The sequence below is a fragment of the Hyperolius riggenbachi genome, chromosome 4 (assembly GCF_040937935.1).
Source record: "Hyperolius riggenbachi isolate aHypRig1 chromosome 4, aHypRig1.pri, whole genome shotgun sequence".
Taxonomy (NCBI): Eukaryota; Metazoa; Chordata; class Amphibia; order Anura; family Hyperoliidae; genus Hyperolius; species Hyperolius riggenbachi.
This window is the reverse complement of record NC_090649.1, coordinates 248,946,278-248,964,762: the sequence shown is the minus strand read 5'-3', so window position 1 is coordinate 248,964,762 and position 18,485 is coordinate 248,946,278. Positions and strand designations below refer to the sequence as shown.

The following is an 18,485-nucleotide window of genomic DNA, read 5'->3' as shown; positions in this document are numbered from 1 at the left end:
AGGCAAGAACTCACACTAAGCACTAAGCAGCCGTTGGTCCTGGCAAAGGACACTTTATCAAGCTGGAAGCAGAGCAGCTGTAAAAATTAACTCCTACAGCAGCACAGGCTGTATTGTAGTATGCCTGTCTGTTCTCTGTTCTCCATTTACACACATCTGTTTATGCCCCCTCCTCTCAGTCACTGATGGGAGGGGCTGTGACACCATGTGGAGAGAGCACGGACAGGTATGCATAGAATACAGCCTTTGCTGCCTGTCTGAGGAGATAACCTACAGCCCTACTGCTTCCAGCTAGGTAAGGTGAAGGGGACAACTTTTATTTAAAAAAAAAAAAAAGTGCAGCTACAAAGAACATAGATCTGAACTCAGAACTTTCTCACTGCTCTAAAGATAAGCAACAGCATAATAACCTTTCAACAAAAAATATTTCTTTCTTACAGCTGATACAGATACTACAATAAATCTGTACAGTTTCTACCTCCTGCTTTCATGGAAGCAGACATATTGTTAACATTCAGTGCTGTCAATGAGCTTATCTGCCATGGCAGACAGGTGACACAGGAGAAATCAAATTACAACTTGTGATTAGTGACAGATGAGGGGGAATTAGACCCACTACACTCTCCAAATAGATACAGGGTCCATTTCGCTATGTTTTCCTTCTGTCCTGATCAAGAATTCAGGCCCACCTTAAAGGAATACTATCGATTCACATATTTTTTTTCAATTGACACAGGAATTGTTTGGGAAGTGCTGCTAAGTACTGGTGTATACATTTTAGTAGCAACCTCTTTGTTTACTGTTATCAAAATACTTTCAACCTTTACTGACGCCAAAACTGACGGCTGACTGAGCCATGAGGAGAGGGGAAATTCCCCTCACACTTGATCAGTTAACTCTATGTGTAACTCTGTGTGTGACAGAGAGAAAGAGCTCCCAACAGCAGCAGCTTCTGTGTCCTGTGTTTCTGACTGAAGTGTCTGAAGAGAGCAGAGGAAATGTAACTAATTGTCACAGCTTTTCATACTGTTTTTGCTTTCAGAGTTTGATATGTTTGATATTTGCTTTCTGTAGTCTGATATGCAACTCTGGCTGTGCATTGAAGCGGACACCCCTTCTGCAATTGATTTGTCCCAATATAGCTAAATCCTACCCTCAATAAATTACAGCTTTTGCCTCTGATATTTAACATGAAAAGTAGGAAAATGTTTACACAGCTACTTAGACATTATTTGTACATTGTCATTTTAGAACACCTGGGTATTGATAGTATTCCTTTAAGCAAAATAAAATGGGGCCCACGGCGAATGTTATCAGATCCACCCCCCCCCCCCCCCCCCCAATTAGTGGTATCAGTTACTGTCAGTATCCCCCACCCCTTAACCTAGTAGTACAGGGGGCCACCCACACTTGCCTCTCATTCAAAGTGCACACAGCATAGCCTTCTCACCTGTCCAGAAGGCGCATTACCATTCTTCTTTATCCTTAGTCCTCCCATCTCCATACATATATATATATATATATATATATATATATATATATATATGCACTAAAATGCAACAGTACAAGCACACAGTATTATAACTCATAAACTCATAGAACTCATAAAAATGTGTGTAAGAAAAAAAAATGCCTGAAAGGCTTACTATACTTTTCTCCTGAGAGCTCAGTCAGTCTGCAGTACTGAACTGCAGTGAGTGTTCCTTGCTGCAAGATTTTTTTTATCTCACACTTCAGGAGATAAAAAGGCAGTAAGCCCGGAGTGCAATATGTATGCAGAACACTTTTTTCTTCATACCACAAAACATGTAACCCACTGTCACATAAGCCCACTAGGTAACGTGCTGGAAATGGTCTGTTCCCTAACTAGGACTGTTCCACTCATATAAAGACATACAAGACTGCTGTGACAGGAGAAGATAGCACAGATCTGGATATGCAAATTAGCCAAAGTTGTGTGCAGAAATTATTTGCCTGGCTTCGTCTGTTATCTTAACCAGAAAGGACATAGCCGGATTAAGGCCGAATGGGGCCCTAAGCAAAGTAGCAGATTTGGCCCCCCCTCTGAATATTATACGTATACATAGTGTGTGTGTGTGTGTGTGTATGTATATATATATATATATATATATATATGTATATGTGTGTGTATATATATATATATATATGTATATGTATAATGTATTTCATAGCACTCGATATCTGCATCATATATTTATTAGCCCAAATGTTTATTATATCTCGCTCAGAATCATCACACGTTTTAAGTTTTATCTTTGGTACTCAAACTATATTATAAAGTTTGCTTGTGGTTATAAGTTCCATCTAATGACCCTGTATAAGAGCTCATACACACGGAAGACAAATGTCTTCGGGAACACGTGACGAGCGACCGTTCGTGCGACAATTTGTGTGTATGCAGCAAGTGAGAAAGACTTACGTCAGATTACGTCCATTCCGAGTGATTGAAAATTCTGTTCGCTCGCAAACCGTCGCAAAGACGCGGAGAGTTGTGCAATGTGTACGACAGTTTGCTAGAGACATCATGAAGACAATTGTCCCTAGTCTCATGTTGTAGATGCTGATACAGAGTGTGACAGCCGTAGTTATGTAGTCTTGAAAAGCAACTTCTGTTTATTGCCAAGGATATTGTCGCGTGTGTACAACTGTCATTATGGCGAACCGTCGCTTCTGCCCGCAAGACATTTTGCCTTCCATTGTGTGTGCCATTAAGCTTTGTAAATTGTTCAAAATCAAGGATAGGTCATTCAGATGTGGTTTGAAAATTGAAGACATCGAAGGCTTAAACAAACGATCCTCTGCAATGCTCAGCCTTTTCAAATGACAGGCAATACGGATCACTTCGGCAGATAATCATTCATAGAAAGCAGTATGTACAGAGCAATGAACACTTATTGAACAATGTGTCCAAAGCCTTTGATCTGAGCGTATGGCACTTCACTTACAGTCTTTGTCATTTACATCATATTGCATGGATGCCTTCAGTGTAACAATCGTTCATTATCCTTTTTACACAATTTATGCTTCGTTGTGTATGTTGCTTTAAACCATTGAAAAGTAGACCGGACCAAATGTCTGATCTGATCTAATCTTGGTCACTTCTCCAAGCTACAAAACTTCTCTGAATACATGCAATACAGATTTAAAAAAAGAACACACAGAGGCCCATAGTTTTCTCCAAGGAGATATTTTCAAACCTTGCCAGCCTGCACCCAGCATGCAACAAAATTCAAGATAAGATGAAGTAAATTGGATGAGGGCCAAAGTGTCACTCGCCGCCAACCAGGGCCAAGATTGTTTTTTTCGTGTTTTTTTCTCTTTCTATTAAACAATAGTTGTTTGTGAAATGAATGCTGCCTGTTGTGAGTGAGACCTCAGAGCCACCAGACAGTCATGTAACAGATGAGTCACAGAATCATCTCAAAGAACCTTAATGTTTTGTGGTATGAAGAAAAGACTGTTCTTCATGCATATTTTTTATCTTTGCTGATTATTGATCTATGACCGATGCACCTGGGTTTAGTTCAGCAAGTATTTTGGACATCTGTGCTAATTTATGATATACAAATTCTACTTCTTAGGTCCTGATAAAGCATCTTCAGAAACAAGTTAGTGATGCACAGAAGGATAGAGAGTCTTTGGCTGTTGTCCGTATTCGAGAAGAAACACTACAGAGAGAGGTACTCAGCTTTACGTGCAATTAAAAATCAGCTTGCTTATCTTAACTGTACTCATTTTGGTTGCCATTTCTCACAATTGTTTGTCACTATCATAATTTCCTGGTTCTTGTTTTGTGAGACAGCAAAAGATCTGTTTCAGTGTCTTCCTGGTTGGACATTCACCAGTTGGCACTGCAATGATTTGCATTCTCCAGACTAAATATACATTATAAAGCCTGTGTACAGCTTGTCTGGAACAAGCATGGATCATCAGTGAGTAGTAATGGTGATTAAATCTAGCTAATTTGTATGAAAAAAAATGTGTGCCTAATTTCGATTCACCTTTCGAAAATTCCTCACGAAAATTCACAAGGTTCTCACCTGGAAAGCAAAATACACTTTTCTGGATTATTGGCATTGGGTTCCTGCCCCTTTGAGAAACCTAAATAAAGGATGAGAAAATGATTTTATGATAAGTTCTGAACTGGAACCAACTAACTACAAATTGTAGAGGTTAATTGGACAAGCTGCATGTGAAGCATAAGCCTGAATACTGACCAGCGCTACAGTAGCAAAGTTGTGTGTGATACATACAATAAGGAAATATATCAGCGCATCCACATAAAACACCAATCAAAGTTCATTGGAGAAGCAGCCAAAGTCCAACACTTCAGTATAGCGTCTTCATCAATTGTATAAAAACCTTCAGCGCTAGTCCTACACATCCACCACCTTGTGGTGGTGGATGTGTAGGACTAGCGCTGTGTGTGATACATAGTTGATGGTATTGAACAGAATTTGTAATGAATATTAAATTGGAACTCCAAGCCAAAAGAAAGATCTTTTGGAGGAAAGACAAGTACATACTCGCCACCTTCCTGGCAGTATCAGAGGATAGAGCCCCAAATGCATGGATTCAGTTCTAGTCTCTAGCACTGATAGTTGCTTCTTCCGGTACAGATGATAACTGCGATCACTTTGCTCCCAGCACTGCTTCATTAAAGCAACGTAAACAGAGCAGTGCTTGAAAGTAGACAGTGCATGGGAGATCTGTACAGAAGCACAGCTCTGGGATTGGGCTGCTGAGGAATGTAGCGCTGGGTTAATGCATTGCCTTGTATGGGAATGTACTGTTCATAGTCTCTGCAGGTTTTTATTTTTGCCTGAAAATTCTCTTTAATGGGCAAATAAAATATCTCATAAATCAAATGAAAAAGTTAAAGAATGGATAATGATGTGCAAGCTAGCAACTATATGTATTGCATTATAATTATTCTCACATGTAAAGCTGTTTTTGTTTTTACCTATGCAAGTGGGGTGTCCTTTCTGTATTTGTTTTTAATAAAAGTGCATTGAAAACATTTGAGTTCTTCTGAAGGTTATGCTTGACTAAAGCGACCGCCACTCAATGAACTATAAAAATAGAAAAACTATTGATCACGTTGCACACAATATCCCATAATTGGCATAGTTGGGTCATGCGTGTACTGCAAGATGGTGGATAAATCTAAGACTTTTAAGAATGCAAAAGAAAACAAAGAATATAAGATGCACAGTTTTATAAACCGTAAATCAGAGGGGGTAATTTACATGATTACTTGTCCCTGCGGTTTGAAATATGTGGGGAAAACTAAGAGGCTTCTGAAAAAGCGTATTGGAGAACATGTTACTAATATAAAAGAGGCAGAAGAGAACAGTCCTCTGGGGGCACATTTTGCACTTTTTCATGATAGCAACCCTGACCCTGCTGTTTGATGAGCAATGTGGTTTTCTTATGAACGGGCCAAGACTGGAACTTGTATTTGTCCTGCTATGCACGGAGTCTGCTTATGACATGATATCCAAAGATTAACATCAGAGCTAATTGCCTATGGTTATGTCTGGAGGAGTATGGATATTTTAGCAGCGTTATTAGCCAAGTGAACAACTGTTGATACCTTTACAGACAGCAACTCCACTTCTTTCCATACTTATGCAAAACTATTAAAAGATTGTCCGATCTGGACTTTTTTTTGTATGTGTGTGTGGTCTGAGTGTGGTGTGATCTGGTGGAGCGCTCCAGTGTTTGGGCCCTGTGTAGGATTTTATGGGGGTTTGGTGCTTTAGGGGTGCCTATTATGGGATATTGTGTGCAATGTGATCAATAAAGTTTTTCTAGTTTTATAGCTCCTTGAGTGGTGGTTGCTTTGTTTGTTGTTGCTACGGTTGTTAGTAGACCTGCCTTCCCCAGTTATTAACTCTGTGAACTAATTAATTATTGACCTGTGCACCGGAGTACTCCGTGTTTTGTTTTTTTTTGTTTTTTCCTATGCTTGACTAAAGCATACTGATCAGTTGTACAGAACCGTTACTGTACAAAGACATACTGACATTTAACTTAACTTCACTTAACTCTTGTATTCTGAATCAAGAATTGGTGGCAGATAGATGGCCCTATTATCTTTCCCACTGTCAGCGTAATTGAGCTTTTATTTGTAGTTTCATTTGACTGACAATACATATACTAAAGCTGTTGTGTCACTTACTCCAGTGGCTGATTTCTTTTTTTTTTTCTATTCCATTTAAAGGTTACAAAACTACTGGATGAGCTAAAAACTGCCAGAGAATGTCACACTCCAGAAATGAAGCACTTTTTAACTCTTGAAAGCAAGATAAAGCATATGGAAATCAGGCATTCTCAGAGAGAGCAAGAGCTGCATCAGGTATAGTAACAGTTAAACAGATATCCTTACTTGTAAAATGTACATAAATATATTGTAGATTGCTTCCACCTGACCTTCCTAACATTATAGAAGAGCCTATTTAGTGTAAGTTAAGCATTAATTGTACCCTCTTATCATGTAAAGTTATATTTACCTGCTGGCTCTGTTCCTCACAAAGCCCTGTCTGCCAGCGTGAAGCCCTCCCCCTCCCCAGCCGAATAACCTCATGGGGTTTTCTGTATTTGAGATAGAAAACAGCATGGCGGTTTTTCAGCATGGGGTGGGTGTACATGATGTAATTCGGCAGACACGGATCTGCCTAGGATGTCAGAGCACACTGGGATGTCAGTTTGCTAGAGCACCTTGGAATGCCAGTTTATTGTCAGGGCACCCTGGGGTGTCAGTTTACTGCCAGAGCACTCTGGGGTGTCAGTTTACTGCCAGAGCACCCTGGGGTGTCAGTTTACTGCCAGAGCACTCTGGGGTGTCAGTTTACTGCCAGAGCACCCTGGGGTGTCAGTTTACTTTCAGAGCACTCTGGAATGTCAGTTTACTTTCACTGCAGTTCAGTACTACAGACTGACTGATCTCTTAGGAGAAAGGTAAACTTATCAGTCCTTTTAGGTACTTTTTTAAGTTAATTTTCTTATTCACATTATTGGGGGTTCTAAGAAATCACAGAAGTGCAGTGTGCTTTCATGTTGCATTTTTGAAATTTACTTTTGGTATACTGAAAGAAGGTAACGTATATACCAGAGTATAAGCCAACCCAAAAAAGTGGCCCAAAAGTGGGGGTGTCGAAGCATACTTGACTCACCTCTCCAGAGTACCCCTGCCATGTAAGAAAACGGAGGCGGTTCTCCATCCGAGTGCCTTGCCAGCATGTGTATAGAACGAGTAGCCCTCTCATAAGCTGAGTGCTGTGGATGGCGTGCAGATCTTTGTTGCTTACACCCCCCCCCCCCCCCCCCCCCTTGCCACATGCGGCTATGCAGTGGTGATTATTGCGGATTGTAGTAGGATTCCTAGTGGGTTCCAGGCCTAAAAGTAATATTTTAGATAAGATGTAAAATGATCTCCTAGGAGAAAAAGTAAATTGCATGAAGGTCCAAGTGTCAGTCACTGCCAACCTGGGCAAAGATTGGTTTTCTTATTAAACAATAGTTGTTTGTGAAATGAATGCTGCCTGTAGTGAGTGAGACCTCTGAGCCGCTAGACAGTTATGTAACAGATGAGTCACAGAATCATCTTGATGAACCTGAGTGGAACCAGGTTATGGTGAATAGCAGAACTACTGCGATTATATGTTAGCATAATATATACTGTATATATAAATGACACTTATGGATTGTTGTACAGCCTTGATGAATTAAAGAAAAAAAAACATCCCTGAATATTGTACCGGAGTAGAGGTGAAGGTGACTGCTTGCAGCGCTAAGTACATTGTATGAAATAATTGCATTGTACTGCACATGAATTGGCTAAAAGCTGCATGTGTACATAATTTAAATAGTCATGTATAAATGTATAACAATCCCATTATTTTTGGCAGAGTCAGTGTTTACAGTATTTTGTGCAAATTATCAGATTAAACTCGGCACATCTGATATATGTATAAAATAAGTCATACTTCATTTTCCAGGTAGAAAGTTTTTGTTTTGTCATTTTTTTTTTTTTTTAGGATGAAATTAGGTTATTTTCTCTGTTCATTGGGTTTATCTTCTTCCTGACAGCCTCATGCTGATGGGCGGTGGGAAGGTGGAGCCCCCAGGACCGCCTAACCTGTGGTCCTCAAGTGATACCGTGTATTTGTTATCTAACAAAACTTTGCCAAAGCAGTACTTCAAGAGGCACTGTAACAACCTATAGTAGAATGGAGTAAATTGTATTCAGGATACCCACTTTTAAGTTCATTTTAGAGGTTTCAGCATCAGAAATCCTTCCTATACCTACTGTTATATATTTAGTCCTGCCCTCCTAGTGATGTTTAGCCTAGACTGGCCTTCCTTAAAAAGTGTTTGCTATTTGGTAGTAAGAGTTTGTTTTGCCCTCCGCTAGTTCATATCAGAATATGGTGAGAGCTGCTGAAAAGCCAGTAAATTGGAAGTTATATGATTGCAGTCTCATGCAGAAGTTCAAGGTAAGAACCTTTTTATTCAACGCCGCTGTCCTAAAATTATTGTTAAAAAAAACCAAACTCTTGACGTGGATTCTGCTTGCAACTGTCATTTTATAATAATCAATTCTCACAAAATCCCAAAAACAAAGAGAGGACCGTCTCAGACCCCCCCCCCCCCAAAAAAAAAAATGCCATTAGACCATTATGGATATAGGATTATGCAGGGAATTTGATTATGAGTCCCTCTGAAAGACAGTTGGCAGTAATGTTGGCTGTGGAAGATGTTGGGGAACTTAGCTAAAATGTCACAGTAGGTATGATCTATAATGTGCTAACTACCTGTAAGATGTAAAAGGGTTAACAATGTTTCCATGTATTAGTGTATTTGAAGCAAATGTTGAAGTAAAAATGAAATACTTAACTCAGTAGTAGGAAGCCTTTGGATAGTCCAGAGGCTGCTCTGATCCTCCTTGAGCCCGCCATTCCTGCAATGGGTCCCTCTGAACATATTCAACAAGAGCTTGTTGAATATGTTCTCCTGGCCGCACTCCCGTTTGTGTATGAGCGTATGCATACTGAGCATGCACAAGTACGGTTTGCACATGCCCAGTAGAACAAAGCTGCTCATGCGTGGCTTTTTTTCTCCATGTATGAGTGCATTTGTTCTACTGGGCATGTGTGAGCCACTTGCACCTGCCCAGTATGGAAAAGCTTGTATTCAGACAGAAGCATGGCCACGAAGCAGAGGGTCTGAGGCAGCGGTGGTAAACTCAAGGAGGATCTAAGGTTTCACTTAACTATCCAATGGAATCCTGTAACATTTTGTTCCTCACAGGTTTACTTTGAAGTAGTTTTAAATGAAATACAAGTGATCAAAATAGAGTACAGTTTTGTGCAGGTAAAGGGTTAATTTGTATTATATTACTTTGCTCATAAATGTACACTGTTCTTAATTTAATTTTACAGATTATTCTTCAAACAAATCATGCTGCAGACAGTACACAAGCCAGAGAAACAGACAAGTGGAAGAAGCTTGTGCAGCAGAAGAACATAGAGCTAGAGAAGTTCCGATCGGAGTTGGATGCGATATTAAATGTTCTCAGTGTGCTACAGAGACAGGGAACCATTATTCCCACTGTAGCTTTAGAAGGCTCTGATGGTTACAGGAGGACATGACTACCATTAGCTTGTGGATATTTAGAGATACTATCTAAGCCTAATATTATTTTTGCTTAGAAACCAAAGATGTTGAATGGAAGTACAATTCTGCACTGAAATGAGAACTCTGTACACAGATTGGAGAGAGGGGGTCTTTAGGGAAGTTTTGTTCAAGTAGTGGCATTACTATTCCATTAGCAATGTCTGTGTGTACACAGTGTTTAGTTTGCCATCCAAAATGGTCTATATTTATATTTGTATGCACTCCACCAAACATACTTCTTTTTAGAAAAACCGACATGCATAAATTTGAATTTTGTGTGTAGTTTGGCCACTACAAAAGCATGTCTGTGTTCTGTCATTTAATTTATTTATCTTTTCAAAAGTACAGAAAAGCTCAACAAGATGTACAAGAACTTTCTTTAGAAGCGTATTTAACATGAAATTTCAAATCCTTTATTATTTGTATAAAGTATTTTTGTATAAAAAAAAAATGTAGTTCTGTTTTGGTTTAAAAAAACAAAACAAAAGCCAACTGGAATTCCTTATTTTGAGATAAGGGATTAGTTTACCTGGTAATGCTATTTTAAGTAACCCTCCAGGACAGGTTCACTTGAGATCTGACTCCTCCCAGGAAATATCCAAAAGCCTCTCTATAAATTAAAACAAACCTCAAGTAGTATGTACACAAGAACTCCAGATAAAACAGGCCTTTATTTATCTTAACATCGTAATGCATTCCTATATCGGTGTTCTTAACCACTTCCAGGTTTCGGGTGGCTTTGCTGATCTGTGCTGCGGGGACTCTTCAGCCCACAGCACAGATCAGATAGCAGCCAGGGCGATCAGACTTCCCCCCCCCCCCTTTTTTTTCCCCCACTAGGGGGATGTCCTGCTGGGGGGGTCTGATCGCCGCCGGCTGTTTGCGCTTGTGGGGGGGGGGCTCTTCAAAGCCCCCCTGCGCAGCGCTTTCTGGCCTCCTTCCCCTTCCCTCCCTCTCCCTCCCCCTGTGAGCGGCGCAGGATGGAAATCCGTCCTGCGCCGCCTCAGATAGGCTTCAGCCTATCAGATGCCGGTGATCCCCGGCCAATCAGAGGCCGGGGATCGCCGATCTCCTCTACGGCGCAGCAGCGCCGTATGTATGTAAACAGCGGGGAAGATCTTCCCCGCGTGTTAACATTTACCCTGCGAGCCGCGATCGGAGACTCGCAGGGTGTTCACGGAGACACCCTCCGTGAACTGACATGGAACGCTCATACCAGCGGCCGTTTCCATGGAAACCACTTCAGGATTCAGGGGCGTACTTATGCGTACGCAGAATCCTGAAGTGGTTAATAATAAAAAAAAACACTTCCACAGAAAAAAAACATATTGCTATCAAATAATAAAATACACATGAACATTAATTAATAATACAAATATATATGTATGTATGTATATATATATAGTGATGTTTGGGGGTTCACGGGAACTACTGCTAGCACGCAGGAGACAGTAGTTGTATCAGAAAGTCCAGTTTTATTTAAGCTGAACAGAAACAAAATAAGCTTTTCTCCAGCAAAAGGTAATAATTCCAGAAAACAAACTAGCTTACTTCAGCTTTGTAGAGAAACAGAGTCCTTGCTCTCTGAGCAATATTGTTGTCCAGAAAACAGTCCAGTTTTGGAAATATAGTGGATGAATCCAGCAAGCTGTCCACTCTGTCGTCCCAGCACAGGAGGCCAACACACATCCACCTTGCAGCACACCTGCTGCACTCCTTAACAGCCCGCCCCCTGTTCAGAGCTCTAGATATCTGCTGTCTGGCTGTTTTCAAAACCAGGTATGGACTGGAGTGGAACAGGGAGGCCTGCCCAGTTACCTTCCTTCCCTGTTCCAGAGCTCTGGGCCCTGAAAAACAAAACATAGCAACCATTGGTTGCTACACTACCCCGGGCTCCTTCCCAGTCCCTACCTGTCTTAAAAGAGCCTAAAATAAGGCGGAATATATCTGCCATCCAGGATGCATCCCTCTAGTTCTGTACAATATAAAAATATCTCCAGAAGCAATGCTCCAGCTCTGAAAGCCCAGGTTATAGCTGTCACTCTGGTAGAGTGAGCTCTAAGATCTCTAGGTCGATCCATCCCCATAATCTTATAGGCTTCTAATATACATCATTTGATCCACATTGCTATCGTCTTTTGTGATGCTTTCTGACCCACTAACTTGCCTGTAAAATTCAAAAACAAAGCTTCTGACTTCCTTCTAGATTTCACTTTTTTTTTTAGGTATGCTAGAAGAATGGCTCTAACATCCAACAAATGCCATCTTCTTTTCATTGGAAGGATTTGGATAAAAAGATGGCTATGATATCCTGCATTCTGTAAAATAAGTCTCCTACTTTCAACAAAAACTCTGCACTCGTTCACAAAATAATTCTGTCTTCCTTAATAATGCAATATGGTTCTCTACAAGATAGTGCTTCCAATTCACTGATTAGTCTTGTATTGAAACTAAAAATACAGTTTTCAAAGTAACCACTGATCCATTTGCTCCATGGAACTGAATGGTGTATGGTGGTGAATATGTCAAAGCTTTTAACCTCCCTGACGGTAAGCCCGTGCTGAGCACGGGCTATGCCGCACAGGAGGATTTCTCATGCCCTGCTGGGCCGATTTGCATAATTTTTTTTTTGTACACGCAGCTAGCACTTTGCTAGCTGCGAGTACTTCCCGATCGCCGCCGATTCGCCGCTACCCGCCGCCCCCCCAGACCCCATGCGCTGCCTGGCCAATCAGTGCCAGGCAGCGCTGAAGGGTGGCGACGGGGGAAGCCCTGATGGAAAATGCCGTTCAGAACGGGATTTCTGGACGGGCTTGATCGCCGGAGGCGATCGGACAGGGTGGGAGGATGCCGCTGCACAGCGGCTGTCATGTAGCCAGCGCTAGGCTAGCTACATGATTTAAAATAAAAAAAAAAAAGTGCTACGCTGCCCCCTGGCGGTTTTAATTGACAGGGAGGCTAAATACTACAGATAAATATTTCATTTATATTGCTTTCGTGTTTTTCTTTCTGCTTTTGACTAGTGTTTCAATAACTTTTTACGACCGCTCCATGCCAAATAGCATGGACGTAGCAGCAGCCCCAGGACCACTCAACGCCAAGTGGCGTGAAGTCCTGGGGCGTGGTTTTGCGGGGGATCGTGCGCGCATCTCCACTTGAAACAGTCCCCAGCAACGATCGCCGCTAGCAGACTGTTCCGCCGTTTATTTACACTGTATAGTGCTGCGGTCCCTAGCGCTGTACTGAGGACAGCCATGTGACATGGCTGTCCCCCTGGGAGGCTGATGCCTATGACAACCGATTGTGGTGATTGGCTGGTGGTGGGGGGGGGGGGGGGAGAGATTGGTATAAAATATAAATAGTGAAATTTGTTTACAAAAAACCCAAATAAATAAATAAAAAAATAAACAATCAGAGCCCACTAACAAAAAGCTCTGTTGGTGGGCAGAAAAGGAGGGGGGGAATCACTTGTGTGCTGAGTTGTACGGCCCTGCAGGGAGGCCTTCAAGAGACTCTAACAATTTTCAGCCTTATTTCTTCTATCCTATAAGCTCCTATACCTGTTCTAATGTGGTCTGGATTACTGCAGCCTTTTCTAGTTATGACTCATAACTCGTCAGGGGCTACCCCTGATGAGTCATGTGACATGATGAAACTGATAGGGCGCAGCCAAGGAACATGCGTGCTGAGCTTATGAAGGGAAGGAGAGGCGTGAAATCCTACCCAGACAAAGAGATGGTGATATGCAATGCTGTTAATGTTTTATAAAATGTACGAGCCGAGCAATACTGTTTTTAATCTAAGTATTAAATAAGCGGTTTTACACATACTCAGTTTCTCTTTGAGCTTACTTCCAGAAATATCTATGTGGAAAAGCCCAGATGGAGAGACAGGCTATTGATTTAAAGCAACCATTTGTTGAGCAGGATCAAGCTGAGGGGAGGGCCAGAACGCACAGGTGGTGGGCCCCTCAGTGTTTGCACTCCCTGTTCTGTGGTAGATAGGCATGCCTGCCACTAAAGGGTGATAGAATAAGATTAACAGGCTATACTATGTAGGGTTTCATTCTGTCCTTTTTGAAGGTTTTCTTTTAATACAAACTTGGATACAGGTTTGAAGGATGACTGAGGAGTGATCGCAACTGCTATACAAATATGTGCATAGTGTATATGGACTGGTAATCTAAGAGCAGCGTGACCCGCTGGAAATAAGGACTGGTATATGTACATAAGTTATAGACTTTTTGAAAAGGTTAACCACTTGAGGACCCAGCCTTTACCCCCCCTTAAGGACCAGCGCTGATTTCGCTGATCTGTGCTGGGTGGGCTCTACAGCCCCCAGCACAGATCAAATAGCAGGCAGAGCGACCATATCGCCCCCCTTTTTTCCCCACTAGGGGGATGATGTGCTGGGGGGGGGGTCTGATCGCTCCTGCCTGCGTGTGGCTGGCGGGGGGGGCACCTCAAAGCCCCCCTCCACCGCAGGATTCCTCTCCTCCCTCCCTGCCCCGGAGATCGGAACGGATCTGTCCTGTGCAGCCTCTAACAGGCTCCTTCCTGTCATGTGACAGCGATCCCCGGCCGCTGATTGGCCGGGGATCGCTGATCTAGTACAACGCTGCTACTGTTAGCAGCGTTGTACAAATGTAAATAAAGCGGATTATTTCCGCTTGTGTTTACATTTAGCCTGCGAGCCGCGATCGGCGGCCCGCAGGCTATTCACGGAGCCCCCCGCCGTGAATTGACAGGCAGCAGCCGCTCGCGTGAGCGGCTGTTTCCTGATTAATTAGCCTGCAGCCGGTGACGCAGATGTGCGTCGCTGGTCCTGCAGCTACCACTTTGCCGACGCGCGTTATGAGTGCGTGGTCGGCAAGTGGTTAAGCGCAGCACTACTGACTGGGAACTATTTGTAATCTAGTGTATAAGCAGTCCTGCTTCAATTTTTTTTATATCAAGGCCTGTAATAACCTTCATCAACAATCTTGCCCATTTTATGTTCTAGGGAAAAAAATTCCGAGCCCTGAAATCTATTAGGAAACCTAAAAAGTGAATTAGCTAAGTCTGTTCTAATTGTGATTTCTCCTCATTATCCTAATCGATAGTCATTCTCCTGCCTGAATTAAGAGTTCCATCTTTGTTAAATACTCATCCTGCTCAATATAGATTTACTGAAAAAAAAAAATGTAAGCAACTTTTGTCTATTGCAGAGCTACTTCTTACAGTAAAGTAGATGGGGCTGCGTCTGATAATATAAATCTCCCAGCATGCATGTCTCCTGCTGACATAATTACATACTGAAGAACCCAGCCACATGTACAGTATTTGGCCTCTTGCACACTGCACGCGATTCCGATTCAGATTCCGCTTTTTAATCAGTTTTTACATCCGATTCAGATTCCGATTTGCAGTGTGCAGGGAGCAAACTGCAAATCAGAATCTGAATCGGATGTAAAAACTTATTAAAAAGCGGAATCTGAATCGGAATCGCGTGCAGTGTGCAAGAGGCCTAAAGCTGATAGTATAATTTTGTTAAGGGTCCTGAGGTTCATTGCTTCCCCTTTGGTAGCAGATGAAAGTATTGTAGTAAGATTTAATCTGTTAACATGAGTTCCATTTCAAAGCAAACATAGGGTGTGTAGTATATATGTAGACAATTTCTGTTCACCTGCAAAAAAGAGGTCCTTTTATGGTGATGATCTAAATCTGACAAATTCAACCACATAATACTGCATGTATAAAAAAACGAAACTAAGGATGGAATGGTCAGTGACCACCCTCCACCTGTTTAAACTGTTCCTGTTTTGGTGGCAATGTCATTGTTGCACCTCTAGTGCACCTGTTGTTAATTTTAATCATTACACACTATTGTCCTCTTGGACAGGCCCTTAAAGAGACTCCGTAACAAAAATTTCATCCGGTTTTCTTCCATCCTACAAGTTCCAAAATCTATTCTAATGTCCTCTGGCTTACTGCAGCACGTTCTACTATCACCATCTCTGTAATAAATCAACTTATCTTTCTCTTGTCAGACTTGTCGGCCTGTGTCTGGAAGGCTGCCAAGTTCTTCAGTGTTGTGGTTCTGTGATGCATCTCCCCCCTCTTGGCCCCTCTCTGCACACTGCCTGTGTGTTATTTAGATTAGTGCAGCTTCTCTCTGCTCTATTATCTTTTACAAGCTGGATAAATCCTCCTCTGAGCTGGCTGGGCTTTCACATACTGAGGAATTACATACAGGCAGAGCTGTCTGCACTCTGCAGGAAGAAACGAGCAGCCTGACACTTCAGTGCATGAGAGCTGCAGGGGGAAAGAAACACACAAGTGATCTCTTGAGATTCAGAAGTAAGGCTGTATACAGCCTGCTTGTGTATGGATGTATTTTCTATGTGTGGACATACTGTACATCAACCTACTTCCTGTTTTGGTGGCCATTTTGTTTGTTTATAAACAAACTTTTTAAAACGGTTTTTAACCACTTTTAATGCGGCGGGGAGCAGCGAAATTGTGACAGAGGGGAATAGGAGATGTCCCCTAACGCACTGGTATGTTTACTTTTGTGCGATTTTAACAATACAGATTCTCTTTAAGAGTACAATTACGTTTATAAACGTTGTTAAAACACATAAAATATAGAGGATATCAATATCCTGACACTTCTATGCGCGAGTCTGCCGTGTTCCAAATGATGACATATAGACTGGGGGGGCTCCTTGCTTATCCCCCACCACTCCTGTCAGAGATAATTTAAAGGGGAACTGAAGTAAGAGGTATACGGAGGCTGCCATAGTTATTTCTTTTTAATCAATACCAGTTGCCTGGCAGCCCTGCTGGTCTATTTCTCTGCAGTAATATCTGAATAACACCAGAAACAAGCATGCAGCTAGTCTTGTCAGATCTGACTTTAAAGTCTCAAACACCTGATCTGCTGCATGCTTGTTCAGGGGCTATGGCTAATAGTATTAGAGGCAGAGGATCAGCAGCGCTGCCAGGCAACTGGTATTGCTTAAAAGGAAATAAACATGGCAGCCTCCGTATACCTCTCTCTTCAGTTCCCCTTTCAGTAACACTGAAGCATTTGAAAATAAGCCCTTTGCTACTAGGGCTGATTCAGACAGGCTGCTGGCAGTGGTTACTTTAGAGATAAGCATTTTTCTGCTACAGAGCGGAACAGTGGTCGGCATTGGTTACTGGCGCTGCATCACATTTGAGCCCCTAGGGGGACATGAAAACAGTGAATACTGCACAGCCTACACTGGACAAGATGATAGGATCTACTCGGACATTTGCATGAACTACGAAAAGCTGTACCCAATTATTTTATTTATTTATTGTATATTTTATGGCCAGAACCCGAAGTCTGGCCACTTCGAGATCTAGCCGGCCAAAACGCGACGTGGCCGTACCCCTGCGGCCAATGTTAGAAATGAAATGATTCCCGGAAGATTCATGTATTTTCTGGCCGTTTCGCTGAGGCCAAATGTATCAAAAGTGAGTTAATTAAATTAAATGAATACTATCGATTCACATATGTTTTCAATTGACACAGGAATTGTTTGGGAAGTGCTGCTAAGTACTGGTGTATACATTTTAGTAGCAACTTCTTTGTTTACTGTTAGCAAAATACTTTCAATCTTTATTTACTGACACCAAAACTGACAGCTGACTGAGCCATGAGGAGAGGGGAAATTCCCCTCACACTTGATCAGTTAACTCTATGTGTAGCTCTGTGTGTGACAGAGAGAGACAGGACACAGGAGCTGCAGCTGTTGGGAGCTCTGTTTCTGACTGAAGTGTCTGAAGAGAGCAGAGGAAAAGTAACTGTTTTTGCTTTCAGAGTTTGATATTTGCTTTCTGTAGTCTGATATGCAACTCTGACTGTGCATTGAAGCAGACACTCCTTCTGCAAATGATTTGTCCCAATATAGCTAAATCCTACCCTCAATAAATTACAGTTTTTGCCTCTGATATTTAACATGAAAAGTAGGAAAATGTTTACGCAGCTACTTAGACATTATTTGCACACTGTCATTTTAGAACACTTGGGTATCGATAGTATTCCTTTAAGCCGGCTTCAGCTCTCTCTCCCCTCCCCCTGCCTCTCTCCTATACAATACTGGCAGCCGGAGACATGCGTGTCCCCCCCAGAGCCGTTTGTTGCGGCAGGGAATCCTGCCGTTCGTTCTTGCAGAGCGGGTGCTGGCAGAAGCAATGTCTGCAGCCTCCCCGCTCTGCTTGTTTCTTGCAACGAATGACTCTTGGGGACACACATGTCTCCTGGCTGCCAGTGTTCTATAGGAGAGAGGCAGGGGGTGGAGAGGAGGCAGAGCCGAAGCCGGCGGCTTCATCTGTTACATTGCCGCCGGCTTAACTTAATTAAATTAACTCACTTTTGATACATTTGGCCGCAGCAAGACGGCCAGAACATACTTGAATCTTACGGGAATCATTTCATTTCTAACATTGGCCGCAGGGGCACGGCCAGATCGCGTTTTGGCCGGCCAGATCCTGAAGTGGCCAGACTTCAGGTTCTGGCCGTAACATATACAGGATCTTCTCAAAAAATTAGCATATCGTGATAAAGTTCATTATTTTCTGTAATGTACCGATAAAAATTAGACTTTCATATATTTTAGATTCAAATACACACAACTGAAGTAGTTCAAGCCTTTTATTGTTTTAATATTGATGATTTTGGCATACAGCTCATGAAAACCCAAATTTCCTATCTCAAAAAATTAGCATATTTTATCCAACCAATAAAAGAAAAGTGTTAAAGTGTTAAAAAAA

General features: G+C 42.0%; 2 protein-coding genes across 5 annotated transcripts in view; one reads left to right on the top strand and one right to left on the bottom strand.

The window, feature by feature from the left end:
* The window catches only part of CEP162 (centrosomal protein 162), a 198,636-nt gene extending 188,632 nt beyond the window's left edge, over positions 1-10,004 (top strand). For 3 of the 4 annotated variants that reach the window (XM_068281580.1, XM_068281581.1, XM_068281579.1), the window contains 3 exons: positions 3,603-3,701; positions 6,248-6,382; positions 9,468-10,004. In XM_068281580.1, the coding sequence (XP_068137681.1) occupies positions 3,603-3,701; positions 6,248-6,382; positions 9,468-9,677 (444 nt within the window). In that variant the 3' untranslated portion in view covers positions 9,678-10,004. Of the gene's footprint in view, positions 1-3,602; positions 3,702-6,247; positions 6,383-8,440; positions 8,523-9,467 lie in introns of all 4 variants that reach the window. The other variant, XR_011031455.1, reaches the window with a different exon arrangement.
* Positions 7,393-18,485, bottom strand: part of MRAP2 (melanocortin 2 receptor accessory protein 2) — a 452,653-nt gene continuing 441,560 nt past the window's right edge. Inside the window, exon 19 of the mRNA XM_068281585.1 lies at positions 7,393-7,423. Coding sequence (XP_068137686.1) covers positions 7,408-7,423 — 16 coding nt within the window. The 3' untranslated portion in view covers positions 7,393-7,407. The remainder of the gene's footprint in view (positions 7,424-18,485) is intronic.